This window comes from Miscanthus floridulus, chromosome 11, assembly GCF_019320115.1.
Source record: "Miscanthus floridulus cultivar M001 chromosome 11, ASM1932011v1, whole genome shotgun sequence".
Classification (NCBI taxonomy): Eukaryota; Viridiplantae; Streptophyta; class Magnoliopsida; order Poales; family Poaceae; genus Miscanthus; species Miscanthus floridulus.
This window is the reverse complement of record NC_089590.1, coordinates 97,213,471-97,237,476: the sequence shown is the minus strand read 5'-3', so window position 1 is coordinate 97,237,476 and position 24,006 is coordinate 97,213,471. Positions and strand designations below refer to the sequence as shown.

The 24,006-nt window shown below is 48.7% G+C and overlaps 3 protein-coding genes and 1 pseudogene across 4 annotated transcripts; 1 reads left to right on the top strand and 3 right to left on the bottom strand.

Annotated features, from left to right (window-relative positions):
- Positions 1-371: 371 nt before the first annotated feature.
- Positions 372-2,319, bottom strand: LOC136494111 (uncharacterized). Of its 2 annotated transcripts, none has more exons than XM_066490257.1 (2): positions 1,207-2,319; positions 372-645 (listed from the first exon to the last, which is right to left on the bottom strand). In XM_066490257.1, exon 1 carries the CDS (start codon positions 2,176-2,178, stop codon positions 1,360-1,362), a length of 819 nt encoding a protein of 272 aa, XP_066346354.1. In that variant the 5' UTR covers positions 2,179-2,319; the 3' UTR covers positions 372-645; positions 1,207-1,359. The 2 variants fall into 2 exon arrangements, with proteins under 2 accessions (XP_066346354.1, XP_066346355.1); XM_066490258.1 differs by having other exon boundaries at positions 1,234-2,319.
- A 12,686-nt stretch (positions 2,320-15,005) lies between these two features.
- LOC136494110 (dihydroorotate dehydrogenase (quinone), mitochondrial-like) lies at positions 15,006-19,118 on the bottom strand. Its single transcript, XM_066490256.1, has 11 exons — positions 18,738-19,118; positions 18,027-18,109; positions 17,511-17,834; positions 17,138-17,393; positions 16,681-16,761; positions 16,497-16,604; positions 16,384-16,413; positions 16,108-16,245; positions 15,926-15,963; positions 15,743-15,842; positions 15,006-15,488 (listed from the first exon to the last, which is right to left on the bottom strand). The coding sequence occupies exons 1-11, from the start codon at positions 18,915-18,917 to the stop codon at positions 15,414-15,416; spliced, it is 1,413 nt and encodes a 470-aa protein (XP_066346353.1). The 5' UTR covers positions 18,918-19,118; the 3' UTR covers positions 15,006-15,413.
- Positions 19,119-19,406: 288 nt separating this feature from the next.
- LOC136492513 (probable long-chain-alcohol O-fatty-acyltransferase 4) lies at positions 19,407-20,649 on the bottom strand (annotated as a pseudogene).
- Positions 20,650-20,802: 153 nt separating this feature from the next.
- LOC136494109 (uncharacterized) lies at positions 20,803-23,902 on the top strand. The gene is made up of 4 exons (XM_066490255.1): positions 20,803-20,976; positions 21,329-21,602; positions 21,700-21,742; positions 23,583-23,902. Exons 2-4 carry the CDS (start codon positions 21,336-21,338, stop codon positions 23,705-23,707), a joined length of 435 nt encoding a protein of 144 aa, XP_066346352.1. The 5' UTR covers positions 20,803-20,976; positions 21,329-21,335; the 3' UTR covers positions 23,708-23,902.
- Positions 23,903-24,006: the final 104 nt, after the last annotated feature.

The window sequence follows — 24,006 nt, the reverse complement described above, 5'->3', positions numbered from 1 at the left end:
CAGCGTGCAGGGCAAAACCAAACCTTTCCTGAATCCTGATGATAGCTGTGTCTTGTCATCTGCACATGATGCATATGTGAATATGTGATGTGTGTGTGTGTGTTTTTAACCAACAGTAGCACATGCACCCAAGTTTTGCTGTCAAGAATTGCTGACTGTCAGACAAACAGTGGCCATACCCACGCTGTAGGTTGTAGCAACATACAACAGGGAGGCATCTACTGACCATTCCATGAAAAATAAGAAAGAATCATGGAACAAGGTGGTGGCATGGCCTTTAACCTGTGGATCTCCCTCTCCCTCTCCCACACTCACACAAACACAACCCATGTGGCAGCAACAGTTTATGTGTAATCAGTAATCACGGGCACACCCACAACTTCACCAGTATTAGCACCATATATTATATATATGAACTTGAACAATTAGCACTGTTATAATCAGTAAAACAGCTGTAGCAGAAAGAAAGAAAGAAAGAGGAAAGCTAGAACAAATGCCAGGCGAGCAAGGGCAACAACTGAAAAGGAGAACCTAACAGCCAGGTACCAACCCAAACCATCATTTCAGCGCATTAACGTCATCTAGCTACTCTCCACGTCACCACCATCCAATAATCCATCCAGAACCTTCGCAGCCTGCAAATTCCTGAAAGGGTCGAAACAAATTCGTCAGTTCCAGTGTTTTGGCCGCTTGTTCATGGAGAAATTTGACTGCAGGCATCTTGTTTTAGCGCAATCAGGGTTCAGGGGACATGTAAGTCTCCACCCAGTGACTTGCATAACTTTCTGTGATTAGAATCACTTTATGTTATATTTTACTGAAAAACAAGTGTGTTGGCACTGAAAATTCAGAGATTCAGACTACACCTTCGTCAGAGGATTTTACTTTTGACTGCAATTAGTCGTTCGTTTGCACTCGCAGAAATATTCAGAGCATTAGTAGTCAGCACTAAGCAAGCATGCATCTACAGTTAGATCTTGGTGGCACCGAAAGGGAAAGATTAAAGAAGTGGACCGGACTGCTAGCGCAGAAGCCGACCAATTTCTTGCTTTCTTACGGAAAGCAGCCACGCCAAGGCGTCGCCAACCTCCGGACACGCAAACGACAACTCATCACGGCTAAGCAGCCGACTAATCTTGATCAAGGACGGATTTTTACTGTGCTGTTTCACTTCCACCAAAAGAGATACTCTACTAATTTACCTACCTAAGCATGGCGATTCGAATGACCCGCCTCCCTCCGCTCCGGCGATCTCTTCGGCGGCACACCAAGATGAAAAACCAAAGATGCATGTGTCTTCTACTATATACGTATCGTACGGCGGCGGCGGCGGGGAGGCTGGGTCGGATCGTAGGTCGCCTATTGCCGGCCGAAGGAGTTGCGGTTCTTCTTGATGAAGTCGTCGAACCGGCGGTTCATCTCCTCCGCGCCGACCGACGGGTCACGGGCCCTCGGCGGCGGAGGCAGCTGCTGCGGCGGTTGCTGATGCTGCGCGGGAGGGGTAGCAGCGGGGCGCGTCTTCTGCATGATGGCGTTCCACGTGGCGTCCAGATCGTCGTCGCCGTCGGCGTCCACGGCCTGCGACGGCAGCGAGGGCTCCCGCTCCAGGAGGACGGCGTGCTCCTGCGCCGGCGCCAGGCTACGCCGCACGTCCGCGACGTATGACGACGGGGAAGGCGAAGAAGAGGCGTCCTCGTCGGACTCCGTGGTGACGCAGGACTCGCCGCCGCCGGAGTCCGGGGAGAACTCGGCCTCCAGGGGCTCGCTGTACCCTGCCGGGGAGCCGAAGTCCTCCTTGGCCTTGACGGCCGGTGCTGCAGCCACCTCCGCGGCGTGGCCGTGGAGAGCGGCCAGCGCCGTGTGCTGCGGCTGCGCGACCGGCCAGGGGTCCTTGTGCTGGGCGGCCTGCTGGAAGTGCCTGTGGTCGGAGAGCTTCCAGATGACGAGGATGATGAGGTGCACGGTGACGAAGAGGTAGGGTGGGACGAGCCAGAGGCGCGCGACGGCCCAGGCGCGCGGGAGCACGGCGCCGGCCACGGACACGAGGCGCGGGACGGCGAGGCGCGCCAGGGACGCGGCCGCGGCCAGCGCCGCGGAGGCCAGGGCCACCTTCGCCGCGAGCACCGTCGTGGAGGGAATGCCCCCGCCGCGGTGCCGCGAGGCGTGGCCGTATGACATGGCGCGGGGCGGTAGAGAGAGGGTGGGTGCTGGCAGCGGCAGGGGAGGAGGCGGGACGAGCGCGAGCTGAGCTGGTGTCAGCGTCGCGGCGTGAGTAATGGGGAGGAGAGGAGGAGGCGATGGGCATGGACCGAGAGCGCAGTGGAGCGGGTGCGCGGCTATTTATGGGGGGAGGGCCGGAGGGGAGGGGAGGCCAGCGGCGGGCGCGACGCCAGAGGGTCTGTGGATCTCATCTAAATTGGATTATTGGAATTTTTCCCGGTTTTGTCACGTGCTACTATATATACATTTAAATAAATTGAGCATAAGTGAATGAAGTAGTAAAAGTTTGATGATCGAGTACTTATGTATTTATTACAAGTTCAGGTTGTCGTTTTTCTTAAACAAACTGACACTAACAATGCATGTTTCTATGGATAAAAAGAAAGATAAGCCTCCTTTGGAACACAAAATTTTCACTAACAATAATCAGTTGATTTTCAGATGAAAAAACATGTTTTAAAATGTCCTAGATTCCAAAGAGGGCCAAAATCTTAGGAGGCTTCCTACGAGAAAACAAAAAAAAGAAAGAAAGAAAGACAATTTACATTATCTTGACTATGCATTTGCATTATCAAGAGTCGAGGATTGCGACGTACTCCTCCGTTTTCCACCTTTTGAGCTCCCAAAAATGCTACCACTACAAAGCCGTTAAAACTCGTAGCAATTGACAGACCGTCGAGTGGCACTCCACGAAACTGGACATTCCCGCAGGTGTGACTGCGAAGTGCGAAGGGAAGGGAAAGGGACGGGTCCAATCCAATCCAATTCCAATTCCAATTCCAATCCACTGGACCGACCACACCCAACCCAACCTTGGTGGCGAGGCGAGTGGGCGTGCCGCGTGCGCGGCGCGCCATGCCCCGGCATCCTCATTCGCGGCCGGACCGGGGACCTGCACTGCTCGGGGTAATCATTCCAACTCCCGCTGCCTTTTGGCCAGTCCGTCTGGATTACGATTACGCCCGCTTTATTTTGGTCCAGAAAAGACGTCGCCCTCCGTGTCCCGTGAAACAGTTTCGAGCGTCGGCAGGCACGGTTGGTTGCATTGAGATTTTTTTTTAAGAGTTTTGCCTTGAGAAATGTCCAGACCTGACGACGACGACGCTGGCGCAGGTGCTCCAGTTCCCCGATCCAGCTGCACTTGGCCATGGGCAGTGGATACGGGCACACGGCTCGGGCCGTCCGTCCTCCTGGTGTAAACAATGCATTTCCCAGATCGATCGATGATCAGCCACCACCTGCCCGATCCAGATCAGCCCAGGCGTGGTGAAAGCCCAACAGTGGTTCCAAAGGCGCAGAGCAGGGCAGGTGGGGGAAGCATCGTGTCTTTTACCAAACCGTTGGTCCTCGTAGAGTCGTAGTAGCATTATTTTTAACTACTACTCGTAGTAGTACTTCTACTAACACTCACCAAACGGTTAAAAAGTTGCAGGAGTAGAGGAAAAGAGTCTCTACCAGAAACAAACAAGCGCAGTATAGTCATGGATCAGGGTCGTCTCGCAAGGACGGGTAGAGTGGACCTGCCTGCCCCTTTTTTCCTGGGCTGGGGGGAAAGTGCGTGCGCTGCGCGGATTTGTTTGCCTTCCAGAATCCAGATCCTTCTTGCCGCTCTGCTCTGCATGCCGAGCCCAGCGCCCGCCGCGCCGCCGCCCACCAAGCAAGCGGTCGACGTCACCTGGCCTCCTCGCGGCGGATCACGTTGACGCGCCAGGAGTCCAGTCACAGCACCACGAGGTTGCCGCCATCACGTAGGAGTACAGCACAGGCAGGCAGTCTCGTACTGTTCATCTTCCTCCTCTCCCCTGCCATTTCCGTAAATAAATCAGCTTATGCCATGCAACTTGTCCAGGAAACGTTTTTCTCAGGAGAGATGTACGAGTACCAATAAACAGGAACCGTACGTACGTGCTGTGCTGTGTACATCGCAGCGCAGGCTACTGTAGATTGAGTGCGGATACGCCGCCACACCACTGAGGGCAACACTCTGCCGCCGACCGCGCGCGCCGAGCCATCACCGTCGCCGTCACGCACATCCCTGGCCCCTGCCCTGTCCGTCCTCGAGACATCGACGGCCGGCCGGCCGTCGCTGTCGCCCAGCTGCAGCTGGCGGCGCGGCCGCACAGCACAGGTGAAGGAACGAAGCCGCTGCCGGATCGCGACCTGCCTAGGCTGCGTGCATTCAACAGCGCTGCCGGCGGGCGACGAGACCGACCTGCCGACGCACATCCGCGACCGACCGACCGATGTGGAGATCGCCAGGTTATGCAGGGGCTAAATGAGCTGCGGGTTGCCCGCGCGCTGCTGTCCAAATCACGTGGGATTAGCGGAATCCCAGCGTTACTGACGCAGCCCAACGGGTGGCTCGCTCCGTCCGTGGCTCTTTACATGCATGCATGGGCGTTGCATTTTACAAGCTGTCTGTATCTGTGTGCTCTCGGCGGCGCGCAGCTTGCTCGAGAAGCGCCATTGCCGTTGCTGATGATGAGCAGGCTTTATTTGTTCCTTGCTTGGCTTTTGCCAAAGGCCGGATGAGAATATAAGATCGATCCATCGATCAGGTGGTCCGCCAGATCGTGCCCTGGACAAGGGAAGAACAACGTTGTCCGGCACATCAGAATATCAGATGTGTACTGTGTACTCCCTTCGTGCACGAAAAAAAAAAATGTAATTCTCGTTTTTCGAGAAATCAAACAGTTTAAAGTTCGACTAAATTTGAATAAAAAATCACTATCATTTATGATATAAAATACGTACCGTTAGATTAGTTATAGAATATTTTTTTATAATAAATTTTGTTTGGAGACATAAATGCTAATAATATTTACTATAAAATCGGTTAAACTTGAGTTACTTTAACTGACACGGATCCCATAATTACATTCTTTCCTGAACGGAAGGAGTATTTATATGTCTCGAGAGCGTTGAAAATCTCCTCCCTCTCTAGAGATTAAACTAGAGTACTACGCTACTACAATAAAACTTAACCGAGGCGTTTGACAAAATGGCTCGGAGGCGGGCGGGCCGGTTGCCCGCGTCCGTTATTCGGTGGCCAGGCAGGCGGCCCAACAACCGCCTCGGTTAATTATTAACGGAGGCGGGCAACCTAATGCGACCGCCTACGCCTCGGTTAATGTCGATTAATTGAGGCGGTTACCCTAACACAACCGTCTCGGTTAATCGACATTAACCGAGGCGGTTATTATAAGACGACCGTCTCGGTTAATCGATTAACCGTGGCGGTTACGTAGTAAGGCCCGCCTCCAAAAATGGTGGCCCGGCAAGCAGCCCATCCCGGCCAACACTCATAGTGTGTGTGTGTGTGTATATATATATATATATATATATATATATGTGTGTGTGTGTGTTATCCACAGCGATCTCTCATTCCCTCACCCGCCGCCGCACACCACTCTCTCTCCTCTCTCAGCTCAGTCCTCACGAGAGAGGTGGCGCTCGTCTCTCTCACGTCTCTCGCACATGCATGGCCCGCTCTCTCTCTCTCGTCTCTCTCGTGGATGCATATGGCCCGCTCCCTCCCTCTCTCTCATCTCTTTCAGGCGGGCGCTCCCTCTCTCCTCTCGCATTGGGCGCTCTCTGGAGGTGGTGGGAGGCGCTCGCACACGACGGGCTACTTGTGTTAGGCTGCGGCGGCGGCGGGGAGGGGCCTCTGGAGGCGCTCGTCTCTCTCCGGCGTCGGCACGGCGCACGGCTCCCGTCCTCCGACAGTGGCGCGGGGCTCCGACGCCCGAGCGCGTGGCTGGGCTGCGGATCCGGCGTCGAGGCTCGCAGATCCGCTAGATCCGACGTCGAGGCTCGCGGATCCGCTAGATCCGGCGTCAGGGCTCGCGGATCCGGCCACCAACGGCGGCAAGGGCGCGGATCTGGCCACCACCGACACGGATCTTGCAACTAGCGGCGGCGTGGGCGTGGATCCGATCACCAACAGCGGCACGACGTTCCTGGAAGCGGGCTCAGTGTTGGGCCTGAGAGTGGGCTCGGCGTCGGGCTTGGATTTTTTTTATCGATTTACCGCCCTCCTCCGCTAACTAATTAACCGAGGCGGGCAAGGCAACCGCCTCCGTCGGATTAATCGTGAACTTTCGACGGAGGCGGTTGCCTGCCTGCCTCTGAAAATACAAAACGACCGCCTCCATTAAGTTTATTGTAGTAGTGCTACAAGAAACATACCTCATGCTTTGCTGCGAGAATTGCAGATGATTTCAAATGAAATTAGACCATACATATAATTATTGTTTCAAAAGAAAACTATACATATAATTACTCAATGCGCGTACTGCGCTGATGTGGATAACTAAGGGTCTGTTTGGCACAGCTCACAACAGGTCCTAAATGCATGTTAGTGGATTATGTGTCGTGCTAACATGTATATCAAAATTGCGCATGCTACTGGACTATAATTATGGGTTGCTAAGTGGATAGTTTGTATGTTGATTCTGTGCAGTTTACTATTTGAAGACATATATAGATATAGATATAGATTGTTGACGGTTCTAGATGGACTCTTTGCATTAATGATTGCGACTTAATGTACTTTTCTGGAACAAATTTTGAAAAAAGTGTGTGTACTGTAGATGGTTATACTAAAATCCGATAGAAAAAAATAGGAGCATTCATGTACTTGCTCCGTTCTTATTAACAACAGATGGCACTTCCTGTCCATGCATTTGTTAAACTAAAGCATTCCTAGTGAGCGATTTGTTAATTAGGTCTCGTTCGGCTTACCTCATATTCGGTTTGTTCGGTTTGTTTTTTCTGTCGGAACAGTGTTTTTCTCTCACAATAATTCAGCCAGAACAGTATTTTTCAGCTAGTTTCAGCCAAGATTCAGCAAGCCTAATAGGGCCTAGTGTAGACAATGTCCCAAAGTTGAAGCTTGAACCCTAAGCACCCAAGTTTGGTTCCCTTCCGTACAGTCCAGTTCAACAGAGGTGGCTTTCCTTGACGCTCTCTTCTTCTCTCACCTCTCAGAGCCCCGCTAGCTGCTTTATTCCTTGCTTCTCCTAAACTAAATACCACTTGATGATGATTTGGCAAATAACAAACGATTATATTCTATCACCATACATACATGCTTCGTGGTGCATCCAAATTTGTTCGGCTATAATTTAATTAGTTCGAACCACCCTAGAATAAGCTATGTATATGTGGCTAGATTAAGGTCTTCGATCAGGATATCTGATCCACTGACCTCAATCAGTGGTGTGGATTATGGAATTCGGTCCAACTGTATAATTCAATAATAGTTCGAGACCAACTAATGTTTCGGGCAGCAAGTGTGATGGTTAGTGACAGCACCTAAGTAGGAACTGGAGGCATTTCATATAATGTCAACTTGGTCTGGAATCATTTTTTTCTTTTACAAAAGGTCTGAAACAAAAAAAAAGTGCTTCTTCAGGACACGTTTTGTGTTTATTTATTCTATCTACCAAACACTTTTTCATTGCCAGTTGTGCCTTCAGGTGGGTGAGAGAGTGATCAGCAGGGAGGATTCTTATTTAAGCCAGCAATGCATTCCGGAAAGACTGATGTTGCTGCAGTAAGCCTGTGATAGCTTTTCAAACAAGTTTTAATCACCCTTTTTGTTGGGGGTGACAAAAGTGAGACTTGCTAGTACCATCTGCCAACACCTAAACAAATAAAACCACAACAGCAAGTTCTTGCTGCCACAGCTCGTAATACATACAGATACATGTACAGTAGGCCTGTACATGCGTCCAAAAGACGAGAAGGATAACGAAGTCGATTTTGATAGGGGGTGAACAGCAGCTGCAGCTTGATTGCTTGAAGCTACAGTGAGCATGGATAAGGCGCTCTCCTATCACATTCATTTTTTTCAAAAAAAAAAAAACAGTGGTGGTACTGAGCTACTTATATATATATACTGCTGTACAAGAAGTCAAGAACTGACCTAACCTCAAACTAGACGCGCATCACTTTCAAATTCGGATTTCAAAACCATTCGCGAGGGTGCTTTTAATTTTAGAAATGCTATACAACGCACATGTGTTTTAGCATAAAAAAACACATTAATTTTTTTTGTATCTCTCTTTCTCACCGGTGATCACCGGCGCCGATGACGGCGACCGGCGAGGTCGCCCCGGTGCCCACGCCCGCGCCGGCCATGGCAGTGGTGGTGGCGGCGGCAGCGGATCTGTGATTTGTCCTTTCATAGAAAAAAAATTATAATCTATGATCTGTGGAGGCTGAAGGCTGAAGGCTAAAGGTAGAAAAAAGGTAGAGGCTGTTGATCTTAATCCTATGTTACCTAAAACACGTGGTTGCGCCCAGCCTAACCAACTCGCGATGGGCCATGGCAGGCATCTCCATCAGCTTGAGCGCGGAGCAACAGCAACTGAATAAAGCGGGTGGTGGTGGGGGCTCTCAAGTCTTAATCATCCCTTATCTTTCCCATGGCCGGTGCGATTGTGCATGCCCTGGCCCGGCCCTGCTTCTCTTTCCATCTTCTTCTTCTTCCTCCTCCTCCCTCTTTAGACCACCACGCACTGTCATCATCATCATTACCATGCACTAATCAATCCACTCCCAGATTTCACTATGACGACCGGACACGGACTCGTTCATCCTCCCTCCTCTGGCTACCTGCCTGCCTGCCTTGTGAAAGTTGTGCACTTGGTGGCTGGTGTGATGTGTTGCTCGAGCCTTTTTGTTTATTATATGTATTTGCTTGCATTATTAGGACGTTTCATTATTTATTACTACTGATTCGAGGGGGAAGAGAGTGAAACACTGTGCTGACGAGCGGAGGAGATCCGTGCGAAAGCGATGGCCGATGCATGGGGGTGCCAACAGCCAACGCCAACGCCAACGCCAACGCCAATGGATCCTGCTGCCATGGCAAAGTTCCGGGATAAGCACGGCTCAGTGGGGAGCGGTGACGGCTGACAAAGTGACCATCTAAACTGCTAATGCAGCAGTGGATGCTAGCTAGCAATAGCAAAGGACCGTCGCGAAATTTCAGTGCAGTGCACTTGTGCGTTCGGCAGTCAAAGTCTCGTGGAATTTCAAATTCGAGCCGGGGCCCCTCGAGGATTTGCAGGTGGTTTTGTTTAACGAGAGATATTTGCCGCGGTCGGCATCCCAGTCTAGTCTTGTGCTGCGCCTCCGATCCGCCGGATCGAGCCGATCGAATCGGATCCCTGCACTGCAGGCTGCACGACGATGACGGGGCAGCAGGGCCAGGGCCGCCCGTCATCATTGGGACTTTGTGAGGAAAAGGAAAATGCCGGACGGGTGAACGGATGCTTGCTTAGGCGTTAAGATGCTGCGAATGCTGGTGCGCCCCGTCCAATTCCATGCAATTTGCCAAGTCGGCGCGGCCACTGCCATGGTGGAAGTGGACTGTTGGTCTGGTCGCTTCCGGCGGACGGACGGGCCGGCCGGCCGGCGAGGCGAATGGAGGGGTGCCCCGCTGGCTCGGCCGTCATGCCATGGCCATGTTTTCTCGATCTCGATTCGACGAATCCTTCCTTGCCCGGCTGCTGCCGCCGCGCCTGCCGGTCGGCCCTGGCCCCCGAACCGCACGTTTTGGCGTTGCCGCATCGGCATCTGCATGTGGGGTTGCATTGGCCACGCTAATCATTCTTTGCTGGTAAATGCTAATGCCTGCTGGGCCCTGCAGGATCGTGGGCATTAGCTGACGGTAATGGAATGCCTGCTCGTTCAGTGGGTTTTGCGTGAAGCAGAGGAATTGAATCCAGGGGGAGGAGTTGTTAGCAAGTGCGTGCGTGCACAAGAATTCAAGAAACGCCGAAACGTATCACAATGTGTCACAGTCACAGATGGTGAACCCCTGCTCAGACCATCAACAGTCCAGAATGACTCTCAAAGTTTTTCTCTCTATCTTTTTTTGTTTTAAAAAAGCAGCATCATATCGCTGTCCGGTGGAGCTCCTAGTGGAGCTGCCGGCGCGCGCGCGAGCCAACAAAAAGCCAGAGGCGCCGACGGCGATTCGGCCGGGGTCGACGACATCCCTTCCCGGAACTTGCCAGCCTGTCAGCAGTCACACCCTCGCTATCGCCGCGTAACATTTTCGATTCTCTCCACTTTTCAGAGCCTGAGCAGCATGTAACGCGGGTCGGTTTTCACGGGTGCACAGCAGGCCCGACAGGAGGGCCGTGCGCGCGGCGACGACCGGCGGCGCGCGACGAGCCGGCTGGGGCCGGGGCGGGGAGCAGCAAGGAGCTCTGGATTTGGCCGCGATCTATCGCTGTCCGCGGCACGAGCCTAAGCTTATCCATAACCGGGGGGCCGCCGGACCGGGGGCAGGGCTGTCCGATCCGTCCCACTCCCCGCACGCACGCGCAGCGCGGCCACAGCTGTGGAGCACAATTGCTGCCGCCACTGGCCACTAGCGGCCGACTGGGCGCGCGCCGGCAGGCCCCAGCTAGCAGTAGCAGCGCCTCCGGTCAAGTCCATCCGACGCCAAAGCCACGGCGAGTCTGCTACCTGCTGTCTGGTTGATGCTGCCTGCCAAGCCTGCCGCCGCAACACGACGACCTCGCTTCCTATCCAAGGGGCCGCCTGCCGCCTCCGTCGTCCGTCCGGAACGCGAGTGCTGTGGCTAGATTGCAGCAAACTCGCGCGCCTCGTCGCACACTCGCACGCATTGGTGCGAGGTCAGCTCTGTTGCCGCGTGGCGTGTGCATGCGGCCCGAGAGAGAAACAACTTGCGATTGTTAGATTACAATTTACAGTGAGCTGATGAGCTGACTTTGGAGTGAAAAAGAAGCACTGGCACCGCGCGCGTTCGAGCCAGCCACGCGCTGTGCCCGCGGACAAGCAAGCTCTGAATGATGATGACGATAACGAGTACACTCCATTCCTTTTTTAACCTGCATGCGCATCAGGGCTTGCTGTTTTTTTTTAACATCTGAATAAGTATTTCAAGATATATTTTGACCACTAGTTTCTCTTACTACTCCTTACTGTATATGATAACTGATGGTCAAAGTTTACAAAAAAAAATTTTGCATACTAATACAGCAGCCCTGTATTTCAAAATGGAGGGAGTAGTTGAGATGATTATAGTACTAAATAAGTATCTATATATTTATCATGTTATATTTTTATGTACATATTTAGTGTCATAAATATTCCTATTTTTCTTTAACGTTTTGTCAAACTTTAGATGCTTTTGACTGAGGTTGTCTACACTAAAATTGCATCCTTTTGCAGATGTTCTTTTTTTTTGTCATGGCACTTAGATCAAATTTTGTCCTGTGGGAGTAGGAATCTATGATGACCAGTGGAAACAACTCTTTCCACGACCGGTCGGGTTCATCAGAGAAAAGGGTGAGAGGGAGAGGTAGCACTTCCATCTATAGCACAGACCTGTCGCGTCCCTTTAAATTTCATAGATTTGACATAGAACGGTTCAGTTCCGAACATGCGAGTTGTTTGGATTTTGGAGGAGCCTGCTTCCAGGTTCCAGAGCATCAGAGTTCGGGAGACCTGAGGTTGCCAAGCACGCATCAGATCGTCAGCTTTTGGACGACGCTGTTTGCTTTAACTTATGGCTTCAGCTCGCTATGATACAGTATTTTTTATAATAAATTAACAAACCGTACTTTTAATCTGGCTTTGCAGTTCAGCGAACATGGCCGAGAAGAATCTTCGGCTGCTGCTTCTTTAATGTATGACTACTATAATGTTTTGTTTAGGTGGTGTTTAAATACAGAGGTTAAAGTTTAGGGATATCACATGAGAATGTTTATATAATAATAATAAAACAAATTATAGAAGTCCTTATTAATTCACGAGAGAAATTTATTAAGGCTAATTAATTCAATATTAGCACATGTACTGTTGCTGTAACACAACATTGTCAAATCATAGACTAATTAGGTTTAAAAATTTTGTCTCGTAAATTAATCATAATCTATATAATTAATTATTTTTAGTCTATATTTAATACTTTACGTATGTATAAAGCATCCGATGTGATACGAACTCCAGCTTTAGAGTGAGGAACTAAACCAGGGCTTAGTGGTACGGTGAACTGAAATGTACGGGTACTACATGGACCCCTTTCAGTTTCAGAAGAGCCAAGCCGCACCAACGCAACAAGTGGCGAGCAGCAAGCGACAGAGACCCATCACGAAGACGCAGGCAGAGCGGTCCAGGCTCCATCACGTCATCTGGGCGGCCAAAAGCCATGGAAAGTTCGTTAAAAGAAAGGGAAACTCGAGGTGCAGCAGAGCAGGTGCTCCCTGGTCCCTTCCCACACGGGGAAAAGAATACGCATGCCGCTTAGAGTATCTCCGACCACAACATCTAAAATACAAGATTTATTCAATGTTTAGTTAGCGCTATAATTAAAGGGTTCAATACACATTCGACATTCTCTCAACCCAAAAGATAATCTTTTCTGCAAATACGTTTTAAGAAGAGAGGATACTCATATTTGGGTTGTGCCTCTTAGACAACCCAAAATAGATCTCCCATATAGGTACTCTGTTGTAGGCTGATTTTGGATCTTCTGCTATCCATTTTAAATTTGGATGTCCATATGGATCAACTATTGTAGACAGTCTGACCCACCAGCGGTAAAATATTCAGATGCAACAGTGCTACTGGCCGGTAGGTTACATTAAGAACCCGTTTGGCCGGGCTCCGAGCGGCTCCGGCTCCTCTGACTCCTTCCATGTTCATCTCCTGTAGCGACACTATTCATCGGAGCTGTTTTTCTCTCTCCTCCTTTCCTCTCTCACTGACATGACAGCGCTGGAGTCGGAGAAGCTCATTTTTTTTCTCCTCCGGCTCCAGCTCCTGCGCGCTACAGTGTGGGAGCCAGAGCCGGCGGAAGCCCGACCAAACGCGCCCTAAATTACATGGGGATTACATTACGTTGCCAATCTGAAGATTAGCACTAGTAGACAGAAAAAATTGCAAAAGAAAACGAGTAACTAACAACCAATCTTGGTCGATGCTGACGCGCCACGGAATGGACTAGAGATGGATAGGGACTAAAGAGAGGCTCGACCTCGTTGTCGTGGGGCTCGATCCTGCGCTATTAGTAGGCTATTACATGGGTATACACGACAAGTGCTCAATGATAAACAAAATCTATCAACCACCAGGGGCCAGTAGACCAGGATTCTGTTCATGCACATGCAGGATGCAGCAGGGGTGCTCACTGGTCAGCTTAGCTCGATGCATGATGTGTTTCTTAGACTTCTAGGAGACATTTCAAATGAGCAAGTGGGGAATCATGGGCACTTGCACAATCATGATATTTAGATATTTCATCACAATATCAAGTGACATGAGAGGAACCAAAAGATGACAGCTAGTCTGGTCCATTTTATATTGTATAATTGTCGGGACTAAATACTGCGGTACCCAGAGAGGTGAAGCTAATAACCATTAAACGTTGATGGTTCCAAACAGACAAGAACGCAACTACACTTCTTGCCCATACGACCAAAGGTTGGCTGCGTCTTGCCTGGCCCCTGAGGGTTGGCTCTGCCTCGCCCGACGTCTGGGAGCAGACTCCGCCTTGCCTGACGGCTGAGGCCTAGCTCCGCCTCGCCCGACGTCCGAGGGCAGGCTCCGCCTCGCCCGACCCCCGAGGATTGGACTCCGCCTCGCCCGACGACTGCACCTTGCTCCTTCATAATGACGAGCACAGGGTAAGACATAACACTCGAGTCAACCGCAGTATCGAGGACCGTACCCTGCACGGATGCGGGAAAGTACCGTCAGGATACGACGCGATGGGCGCTTTAAACCCTTCCAGGCATGACAGAGCCCGAACGGTGTTGTAGGCGCCGACTTTTGTCTTACGGTATTGTGGGCGCCGCCATCAGCCCTCGGACGTGGATCCTGACATAAGCATACGATAACCACTACGATCCAGAAGGGAACTCACATCACTTACAGTAACGGACGTATGGTCACTATCCCGTCTGCTCTCCGTAGGGTCATGGCTCGACACCCTGGCACGCCACACCGTTCGCCGGAGTAGGATGGGACGTGACCACTTGTTGAACGAAGACAGAGCACGGCCCTATCAGGATCAGTGAACGTGCTATCCCTGGCACCGTCTGCCATATCAGCAGGGTAGGCTCAAGGGAAAAGGAAGATCCGGCACCTTCGAAAGACCTTCTCTACCTCTGGTTTTTCCTCTTTCTCCCATCTATAATCTCTGCTCTCCCTTGGTCTATAAAAAGGAGGGTAGGGCACCCTACTAAGGGGACGGATCAATTTGACACTCCACGCATCACATCACATACAGCTGAGCAGCAACCGAGCTCTCAGCGCCCTTTCAACCTTTCCATCAGAGACTTAGAACATGTCCCTCTCTCGACCGCTTGTACCCCTTAGTACGAACCTTTCAGTGCTATTAACACGAGCAGCAGCAGCAGACTAGACGTAGGGACATTCTGTCCGAATCGGTATAAATCTTGTGTCTTTTAGCACACCATCCAGACCTAACGCGTAACAAATACAAATTTACTAGTTGGTGTTTACTCGAAACACCGACAATAATCGTAGATAATGAACGATCAGTTGCAATTCAACTGGAAGGACATGCATCACACATTTCATGATGCTTTCCTGGACTTGCACAGAGGCTCACTTGCAGTCATGGTAAAGAAATATTTCATCCTACTATCCTGTAATATGAGAGCAACTAAAAGATGACTGACAATCCAATTTAAAACCCCCCATCTACATTGCTTACTCAAAACTGATAAGTAAGAACTGCCTTATCATTAAGTTAGGAAACAATATACAGGCATGTTAATGCAGTGCAGTACAAACCAAACACATTTATTTCGAGGATTAACAATGGGTCAAACTGCAATTTCGGATATATCAGGGTAAGGGTACCTCAAAGCCATCTTGAGCTCCTAATGCATCAAACCAACACTTATCTTTCAAAAGGATGCCATAAAATATACACAAACTTTGACCAAAATCTGTTGTACACCTTGCTTGAACCCAGGCAAACAGAACCAAAGCTCATGTATGCACACGTGACACAGCCGCTCATTGCTTAGGTTAATGAGTACCACTCACCCAAGAAAGTTTCACCTCGGTATTTCTTTTCAAGTACTGGCTAAAATGAAATTGGAAAGTATGCTTACACAAAGTTCATATGAACTTAATGGAATGGTTATTCAGGCCTTCTTGGCAATCTCCTAGGATCATCTGAAATCAGCACCGACTGCTTCCTGAACAGATTTGAAACCATCTCTTTCCAAACATTCTGCTAGCTCAGCCTGAAAATGGCAAATGAGCTATTAGTATCTCATTAGCTTAATGAACAATGTATTTGAGTCTTGTAAAGTGCAGCACACATTAGATGGAGTAGAGGCTCTTTGTAAAAATGTACCTATGTCTTCTTGGAATCCTACAGTATTGGCTACGAAAACGTCATTTTTATTTTCTCTTCCAAAACATTGAATTAAGGACATAGTGATGCAAGACAACATGCAAGGTTCATATGTAACAATAGTGTTTAACTTATACTAACCTTCATTCTGGGTATAAGAGCTGGACCACCATATGCAAGAGCAGTATAAAGTTGAACAAGTGTAGCTCCAGACCGGATCTTCTTGTATGCATCCTCACCACTGTAATTAAGTATACAGATTGGTTGAAATTATGTGCATTGAAAGTGCAAAAGATTCAGTTAAGTATACAGAAATCCCATTACCTGCTCACACCACCACAGCCTATGAGGGGAATCTTGCCCTGCAAGAGATACACATCAGTTGTGCATGAACAAGGTTCCAATAACTAGCTATTTTACTAAAAGAATACAGCTGCTGATCAGTGCAAAGATGCTTAAGCAAAGAAATGTAGTTTTCACGAAAGCAATAGGGGTAACACACGTACCCGTGTAAGCATATACATCTCCCTGAGAATGTTAGTAGATAAGTCAAACAAAGGTTTCCCACTTAACCCACCAGTTTCCTGAGCCAATGGATCTTTATCTGCAGGTGGTGGTCTGGAAACAGTGGTGTTTGATATAATCTGTTTGGTCAACAACGATAAAATAATGAGCAGGATTAGCATAATATTTATATGAGAGAAGCACAAATAGGCATGAAAGTTACACAAGATTATACTAGTACTATGGCAAAATTAGTTGTGGGAGGATTGTTAACCTACCAGGCCATCCAACCTAAGAGCAAGAGCAACCTGGAATACATTGAGAAAAGGCATAAGATTCTCAATTATACGATGTACAAGTTTGTAGAACAAGGCTAAGTTCAATATCTCACCGCAGCAATATCCTCAAGATCCTGCTTAGACAAGTCTGGTGCAATCTTCACAAGCAATGGTGGAGGTCCATCTTCAGCCCACTGCATCTCATCTCGTGCAGCTTGCGCCTGTACATCCAGTGTGAGCCATACAGATTTCCCATGCTAACGTAGCGAAGACACTTCAGTTAAAACAGCTACCCACCTTCTTCACAAGATCTTTCAGTTGTTTTCTACCTTGTAATTTGCGAAGACCAGGAGTATTTGGGGAAGAAATATTTATGACCTTCATTAAGAGTAAAAACATGCCTCACAATTAAACAAGGTCCAAACATTAAGTCCACCCATAAAATCCATGAAACTTAACAATATTTCATGCTTTGAGACACAATAACATGACCAAAGTGTACTTAAGTAGCATTACTTGTCTAATCAATCATGCACCTGTGACTGTTCGACCAATGACACCAAGATCAAGTTGAAAAAAGAAAATGTTCAGACATTCTGTTTCTCTGTTTGTTAGGCAAAACTAAATGAGAATGCATAAAATGAATAAATGCAAAATTTCTGGTTCTAACAACAGAATTTATCTGAACCTGCTCATAAGAAACCGGAAATAGCAAAACTATAGTGTGAAATTAGTATGCGCAAAGGATGGGTACCAAGTAATCAGCATATTGTGACAATGTATGAACCCCTTGCACATAGTCAGCAGCAGCATCTTCACTAGTCTTGTTCTTGCCAAGATTGACTCCCAAGATTCCAGGTCCTGCTTTTCCTCCTTGCTTTATGTCGCTGGTTGCGGGAGGCGCGGAGCTTGAAGTTTCTTCCATCTTCCGCTTACCATGTTGTGCCCCAAGACGCTTAGCAACAACTACAATTCCTTCACTGTTGAATCCGCATCGGTTGATTACAGCACTTAAGGGAAGCAAAGAAAACAGCAGCATAGAACCTAATTAGTACGCCATTCCGAAATTTCTGGAACTTGATTGAGATGAAAAAATTTGATATCAGTAACAAAACACAAATGCTTACCCATGCTCCTTTAATCTGAAAATTCGAGGCTTGGGATTTCCCTCTTGAGGAAGAGGTGTCACAGAGCCAACTTCCACAAAGCCAAATCCCATGCCTAAGAGACCTTCAACTGCCTCAGCATTTTTATCAAAGCCAGCAGCAAGGCCAATTGGGTTTGCAAACTTCCTTCCCCAAACCTCTAGCCCAAGAACTGGTGGATCAGGTCTCTTTTCTCTTGGAACAAATCCATGGGCAGCAGCTTTAACAGCTAAACTATGAGCAAACTCTGCATCCAGCAGTGCAAATAGTGGGTTCACGAGTTCTGTCGACTTGAATAACCAGCCACTGCACGATTAGAAAGGGTTCAGTGAAGGGGTAGTCAATTAATAATGCTACAAATGGCAACAACCTAATGAGCTTTCAAAAATACCAGTTAGTACAGTTTTTCAAGCACATAAGGGGGTGGTTCCACTATATTCCAAATAAAATTAGAACCAGTTCTAGATAATTAATAGTCAAGAGCTCAATATCACGCACCAAAACTTTCCTTCATCTGCGGTACTCACATAAGCACCTCCACCAATGGCCAACGCTATCATGGCCCCAGTTAAAAACCTTCCCTGCCACAGTGAAAATAACCACAAAAAAAACAAATTAATGAAGCAAAACCCAAATAATGGGCAATGGAAGAAATCACAGTTAATTCATGAAGTTTTTTTAGCAGCCTGCTTAATTAAATCCAATCTATGATTGAGACCTCACAAAATCTTTCACAGCAAGGAATGCATTAAGTTTTTCAGTTGATTGGCATTGCTGGAAAGATCATTTTTTTTTTGTTAACATGTTCAGACTCCCTGATTGAAGAGTCAGCCCTATACTGTTGTTGTACTAAAAAATTACTGATAAGAGCTAGTTTTGGTATGACATCATGTCCATGTCAAGACAGATGGTAAAACACCGTGGCAAAAAGGTATAACGAAAAGACATCTTTCCTAAGACACAATGGGTTAAGGCAGCATAAAACATCCAACGAATCAGCAGCATCAAGCACAGTGAGGGCCGCTAAAGGTACTAAGAAGCGAATAAGCAGCACGCCGACCACAAACTCAAAATCTATCGCTCCTCATGCTAGCTAGGCAGCTTTGCTGAGAAAGAGAACGGGGGAAGCTCGGCAAGATCACTGCACTGCACGTGACGTGTATGTCCAAATGCCGAGGAGACGGTGGCGGTGGGAGCGAGCGCTGTTACCTTGCGGGGTGGCGGGGGCACCTTCTTCGGCGCGGCTACGGCTGCGGCCTCCGCCGCCGCGCCGGACGCGGAGGCCGTGCTGGCGTACCGCGCGGGCGCCGCGCCGCGGCACGCGGAGCCGCGCAGGAGGGCGTCGTGGAGGGTGCGGCGCCACGCGAGCGCCGCAGCGGAAGACGACATCGGGAGCGTGAGGGGGCAGACCAGGCGCGGGAAGGGCGGGAGGACTGTGGAGCGCGAGGTGGGCGGCGGCGGCGGCGGTGATGCTACAGAGGCTGAGCCGGGTCCTGGTCGGCGTGGGGAGCAAGCAGAAGTGGCAGGAGGAGGGCGAGGGCTTAAGCGGGCAAGTAACAGAGTCACCGCGTGTCTGTGTCTCGGCCCAGTTTGTCACGGGCTGACCCAGATATGTGGATGTACTAGTTTTCGACCAAATTCAAATTTCAGCCCATATAGGGAGGGATTTAACAGCAATTTTTTTTGAAGGCTTTTATATGTATGCCATTAAGAAAGTTTGTAATTACACAGAAGCCATTAAAAAAGGTGACCACACACAGGTGCCACTGCTCTAAACTTCTTTGACTTACAAGCCATTCTGTCCTTGTTTTGTTTGTTTTTCGTCGTTTAGTGTGGGACCGGGCAGTGAAATTGTCCATGTTACCCTTGATGACCGCGTCATTTCCTGCCAACGGAACAAAGAAGATCAGCTAACCCAAGAGTGGGGGTGCTGGAGAACATATCTCTCAGGTTGAAGAACGCCCCCACCATTGCCCACTCCTCCGGCAGCACCTCCTCTGTTCCTCTCTTGCAGATTGGCGGGAAGAAGAGCCAGAATGTCGTGTCGGCCACGAACACCACCACGAGCAGCGTAGCCACAGGTCGCGGCGGCGGCCGCCACCCGCACTCCACCCACCGCCGCGCGCACGTCTCCTCAGCAACACAGCACACGTCATGGAGCAGGAAGAAGGCCGTCATCTCACCGGTGGGCGATCGTAGGGTGAGATAGTACATCATGACCTCGTGCATCAGCCTGGACACGAGGAACGTGCCCAGGACGGCCGCCGCGTGCTCACACGGGATCGTATGACTGACGGGCGGAGGATGGCGGACACCATGAGGTTCCACCGCTGACCCCAGAAAATCGCACAGGGACGACGCCAGGTACGGCCTGTCGAAGTGCGGCTCCATCTCCATGCCGAGCGTGCCGCCGGCTGCCGCAATGTAGGGGAGGAGGAAGTCCAAGAAACAGTACATGTGGACACCGTACAGAGCGAGGCGAATGTAGAGATGCAGCTGGTTCACGTACTGGTAGGCATGGAGGATGGCAGCTATGATGGCGACCTTGACCGCGCACGAAACGAGGGACACCGACTTGGCTGCTCCGGCGGCAGCGCCGGTGCCGCAGCATAAAATGAGATATGTTCTCCTGGACATAATGAACCTGCACGCACGACGGGGGCGGTGACGAGCGGACCGGCGCAGGCGTGCCAAAGCTCCGAGTACAGCGGATCCCCTACCGGAACAGAGCAAGGCACCATCAGCACGAGGCTTCTCTTGGAGGAGACAGCGAACACGACCAGAGATAGAGAGAGAAGGCACCTGGGTGCCGGAGCTGACCGGATCTGGCGCGCGCGTGCGTACCTGAGTTAGACGGGGCCTGGGACGGCAGGCATCTGCCTCGGATCGGGCGGCGGCGGCGGCTGCTGCTGGGTGGAAAACCCTAGACGGAGGAGAAGGACGTGCGGAAAGAGGGGAGAGCGAAGGCAGGCGGAAAGGAGGGAGGAGGCAGCGGCAGTAGCAGTCGGAGGGGGAGGAATGTTTTTGTGGGCGGAGGGAGGAGAGGGAGTGTTTTTGTGCGCCAAGGGCAACATAGACAATTTCACTAGCGGGTCCCACACCAAACGACGAAAACAAACGAAACAAGAAAGGAAGCAAAGAAGTTTAGAGCAGTGACACATGTGTGAGATCACTTTTTTTTTTTATAGCCTCTTTGTAATTAGTGGCATAAAGGTGAAAGCCTCATTTTGTTAGTGGCCCGTGCGCCGTAGCCTACATCCTGCGGACTGCCTCCAGTTCCACGGCGGGCGGCGGCGGGCTCTCTCCCAACATACTGCACTCGTTTCTCCCGTGCCCGTCGCGTGCGCTCTGTCTGTCTCTGTGGGGGCTGGCGACGATTGGCGGCCGCCCTACGCCAGGTGTCCAGATCTCCATCCTCGGCACCTTCGCCGCCGACGAGCATCAACAGGTACCGCCACCCCTGGTCTTCCGTTTCTGTCGTGCGAAACGGTGCACCCAAACCCTAGCTATTTGTATTCGAAGGATCTAATCCAGTTATTACAAGTGTACTATAGTATACATGTATTACACTCATGCCGTTTACTGGGTCCGCCTCTTCTTCATTTCTTAAGGAGTAGATGGCTGGTGTTGTATACTTCAATCCTCCAGCCTCCCACTATTTCTGCTACCAGAATTTTAGTATGCATTACATTTATTTATTTAAGAAAATATCCTTGTATTTTTTTTGGGGGAAAAATTGCGTGTCGACATATCTGTATCGTCGCGATACCAACACGCGCATCCTTATTTGTGCTGCATAGGTTCCCGATGACCATGGCGCAGCGTGCGATGTGCCTGCTTCGGCGCTCCATTGGGTTTACAGCGTCGCCGGCACAGAGAGCCCTGAGTACCACTGCCACACCGGCGGCGGAGGGTGCGGCGGTGGCCGAGGCTAAGGCGAAGGAGGCGAAGAGGAGGAAGAAGAATCTGTTCGATGTGGTGCAGTTCCTGCCAGAGTGGGGCATTGGATACAAGGTTGCCAAGACCACCTGGCGCGATGTCTCCTACCAGATCACCAAGATCAACCTATACAAGGTGATACAGTCCCCTGAGCGCTCTTCCTGCGCGCTTCCATTGAATTTTTTCCTTTGTATTTCATTCCAATCGATTTGTTGTGATATTCGCAATGCAGGACGGTCGGCATGGAAAGGCGTGGGGGATTCGTTACAAGGCAGGTTAGTATTTACCCCTTCTCTGCATCCTTTGTTCCTTACTAGTAGTAGTAGACATGGCGCACATGTCTGTAAAAAATCATACACAATAGAGGAATGCCTATGAAACTTTTGAGACGTTTTGTGGCATCATGCAAGTGCATTATAGAGTATTAGCAAAAAAATAGCTTGGGTGTAAAAAAAGCAAGTTGAAACAGGTGAGAGGTCAAAAAAAAGGAAAGGGATTACAAATTAGAGGAACCAGTCTCTGAAATGAGCAATACTCTCACCGTTTGAGATCAGCAGGTGTATTTCATTTCTTAGGACAAGACTTTGACCTAGAATAGATACAATATCATATTCATGTAAATATTTTTCAATACGAATCTAATAACATCAGTTTTGTATTTCAAAAATCATGTATAAATAAAGAACCTGTTGGTCAAAGGCTTGTCCCAATGAAAAAAATATTCCTACTAATTTCAAATGTTGGGAGTACAAAAAAAGTCGACCAACAATATTCTTGAACAAAACAAATAAAAAAAGATCACATAACCTTAAACAAAGGAGGAACTGTAATTGTCAGCAAACCATTTCAATTCTAAAACTCTGCTGAAATAAATGTCATCTCCTAAAATCCTTGGTTATTCCCAATGTTATATCTTTATTCTTCTTACTTTTTGCAATTAGTAGGATCTCCAACCGGGGCCTTCTATTCAGTGAAGACCTTTGTTTATTTGGTTACAGTCGTAGGTCTATACATTTGCCCTAACACAGGCAAAAAAAAAAGAGTGACAAAAATTAGCTTCTGTTCAAGTAAAAGTCAAAGCTGTTGATGAAATTCCTGATCTGATTCTTGCATGCTCACTAAAAACAAATTGTCAAGTAGCAATATTCTTGTCACAAAACTGTAAATTGATCTGCAAAGTAGGATCCAATAAAGAAGAAGAGAGCAGATCCAGAGTATTACATCTTGACCACGGGTTCACTTATGAGGCGAGAGATAAAGTTAGTTGTTACTTGTTAGGTTCAACATAAAAGAATACTAATTGAGGTGTGAAACTAGGGATTACTCTCGAGCCAGTCAAATGTTTTCATCCTGAATTAATAAAGGGGCAGACCCAGTGCCGGAGGCTCCCACATGAGTGGGGTCAGCCTTCCCCCCGCAAAATCTGCGGAGAGGCTGCTTCGAACCTGCGATCTGGTGACTCAGTGAGACAGCTCTCACCACTGCACCAGTCCTGCCCTTCTTCATCCTGAATTAATCATTTGAGTAATATATTTGCCTGCAATTTCTAAGATCTATCAACAAGGCATACAAGTATCTGAGTCTCAAATATTTTATTGATTTGGTTGTAGCGTGTAAGTCCACTTATGCTATGTATACGTGTTTGTGTGCGACGGCCAGTGTCCTGAATCTTTAGTTGATTGTTCTGTAATTTATTCTGTGCATGAATGATATTATTCCTAGTTTCCTACAGGATATTAATATTTATGTAATTTCCTTTTCAATAATACAAGGATATAAAGACATCTTTCAGAATATCCAAAGGACAGATGCATGTATTCGTGTTTACATATAGCAGTTTGTTTTGCATTTTGTTGAAAAGGTTCTAATGTATGCTTCTTAGTTCGCCAGCTGTTTGTCGAAGTGTCTTAATCATGATTAAATTCATGTTGTTTCGATGATTTCCCCTCAAGCCTATCCTGTTTGGCTGTTTGTGCTCTGGTTACTGTCAACCGTCAGGGAGCACAATACTGAAGCATTCATTGTTGACGCCTTTCAGAGTTACAGTTGGAACGAAAAAGGCATCTTTTGTTAGCTCATAAAGAAGTCATGTCTCCTAATCAGATCCTCTTGTAGGTGTGCAAGCTGCAGACGCCCCTACTAGGATCAGCGGGGTTAACAAACGTGGGTGGAAGTACATGAAAGAATCACAGAAGAAACTACAAGAAGCCCCCAAAGTAGACGTAGTTGTTGCTTCCTAATTGCATGTTGTAAGATGATTCTTGGTTCCTTCATTTGAAGTACTAAATCTTTAGATGCCTGTTGTCAGATGAACGAGATCCACCTTCTTTTCTTTTTGTTGATGATGATGACTGAACCTCTATGCAATATGTCCATTTTCTTTTCTTTCTGGAACCTTTACCATAATGTGCTAATACAGAAGAACTGTAATGCAAGCTTTGTTTCATTCTTTCTTCCTTTTAAGTAGCTTTTTTTTCATTCTGAGTCAATGTTCCTAGGTAACGCTCGTTCATTCACCAAGTTGAAATCTTCCAGTCCA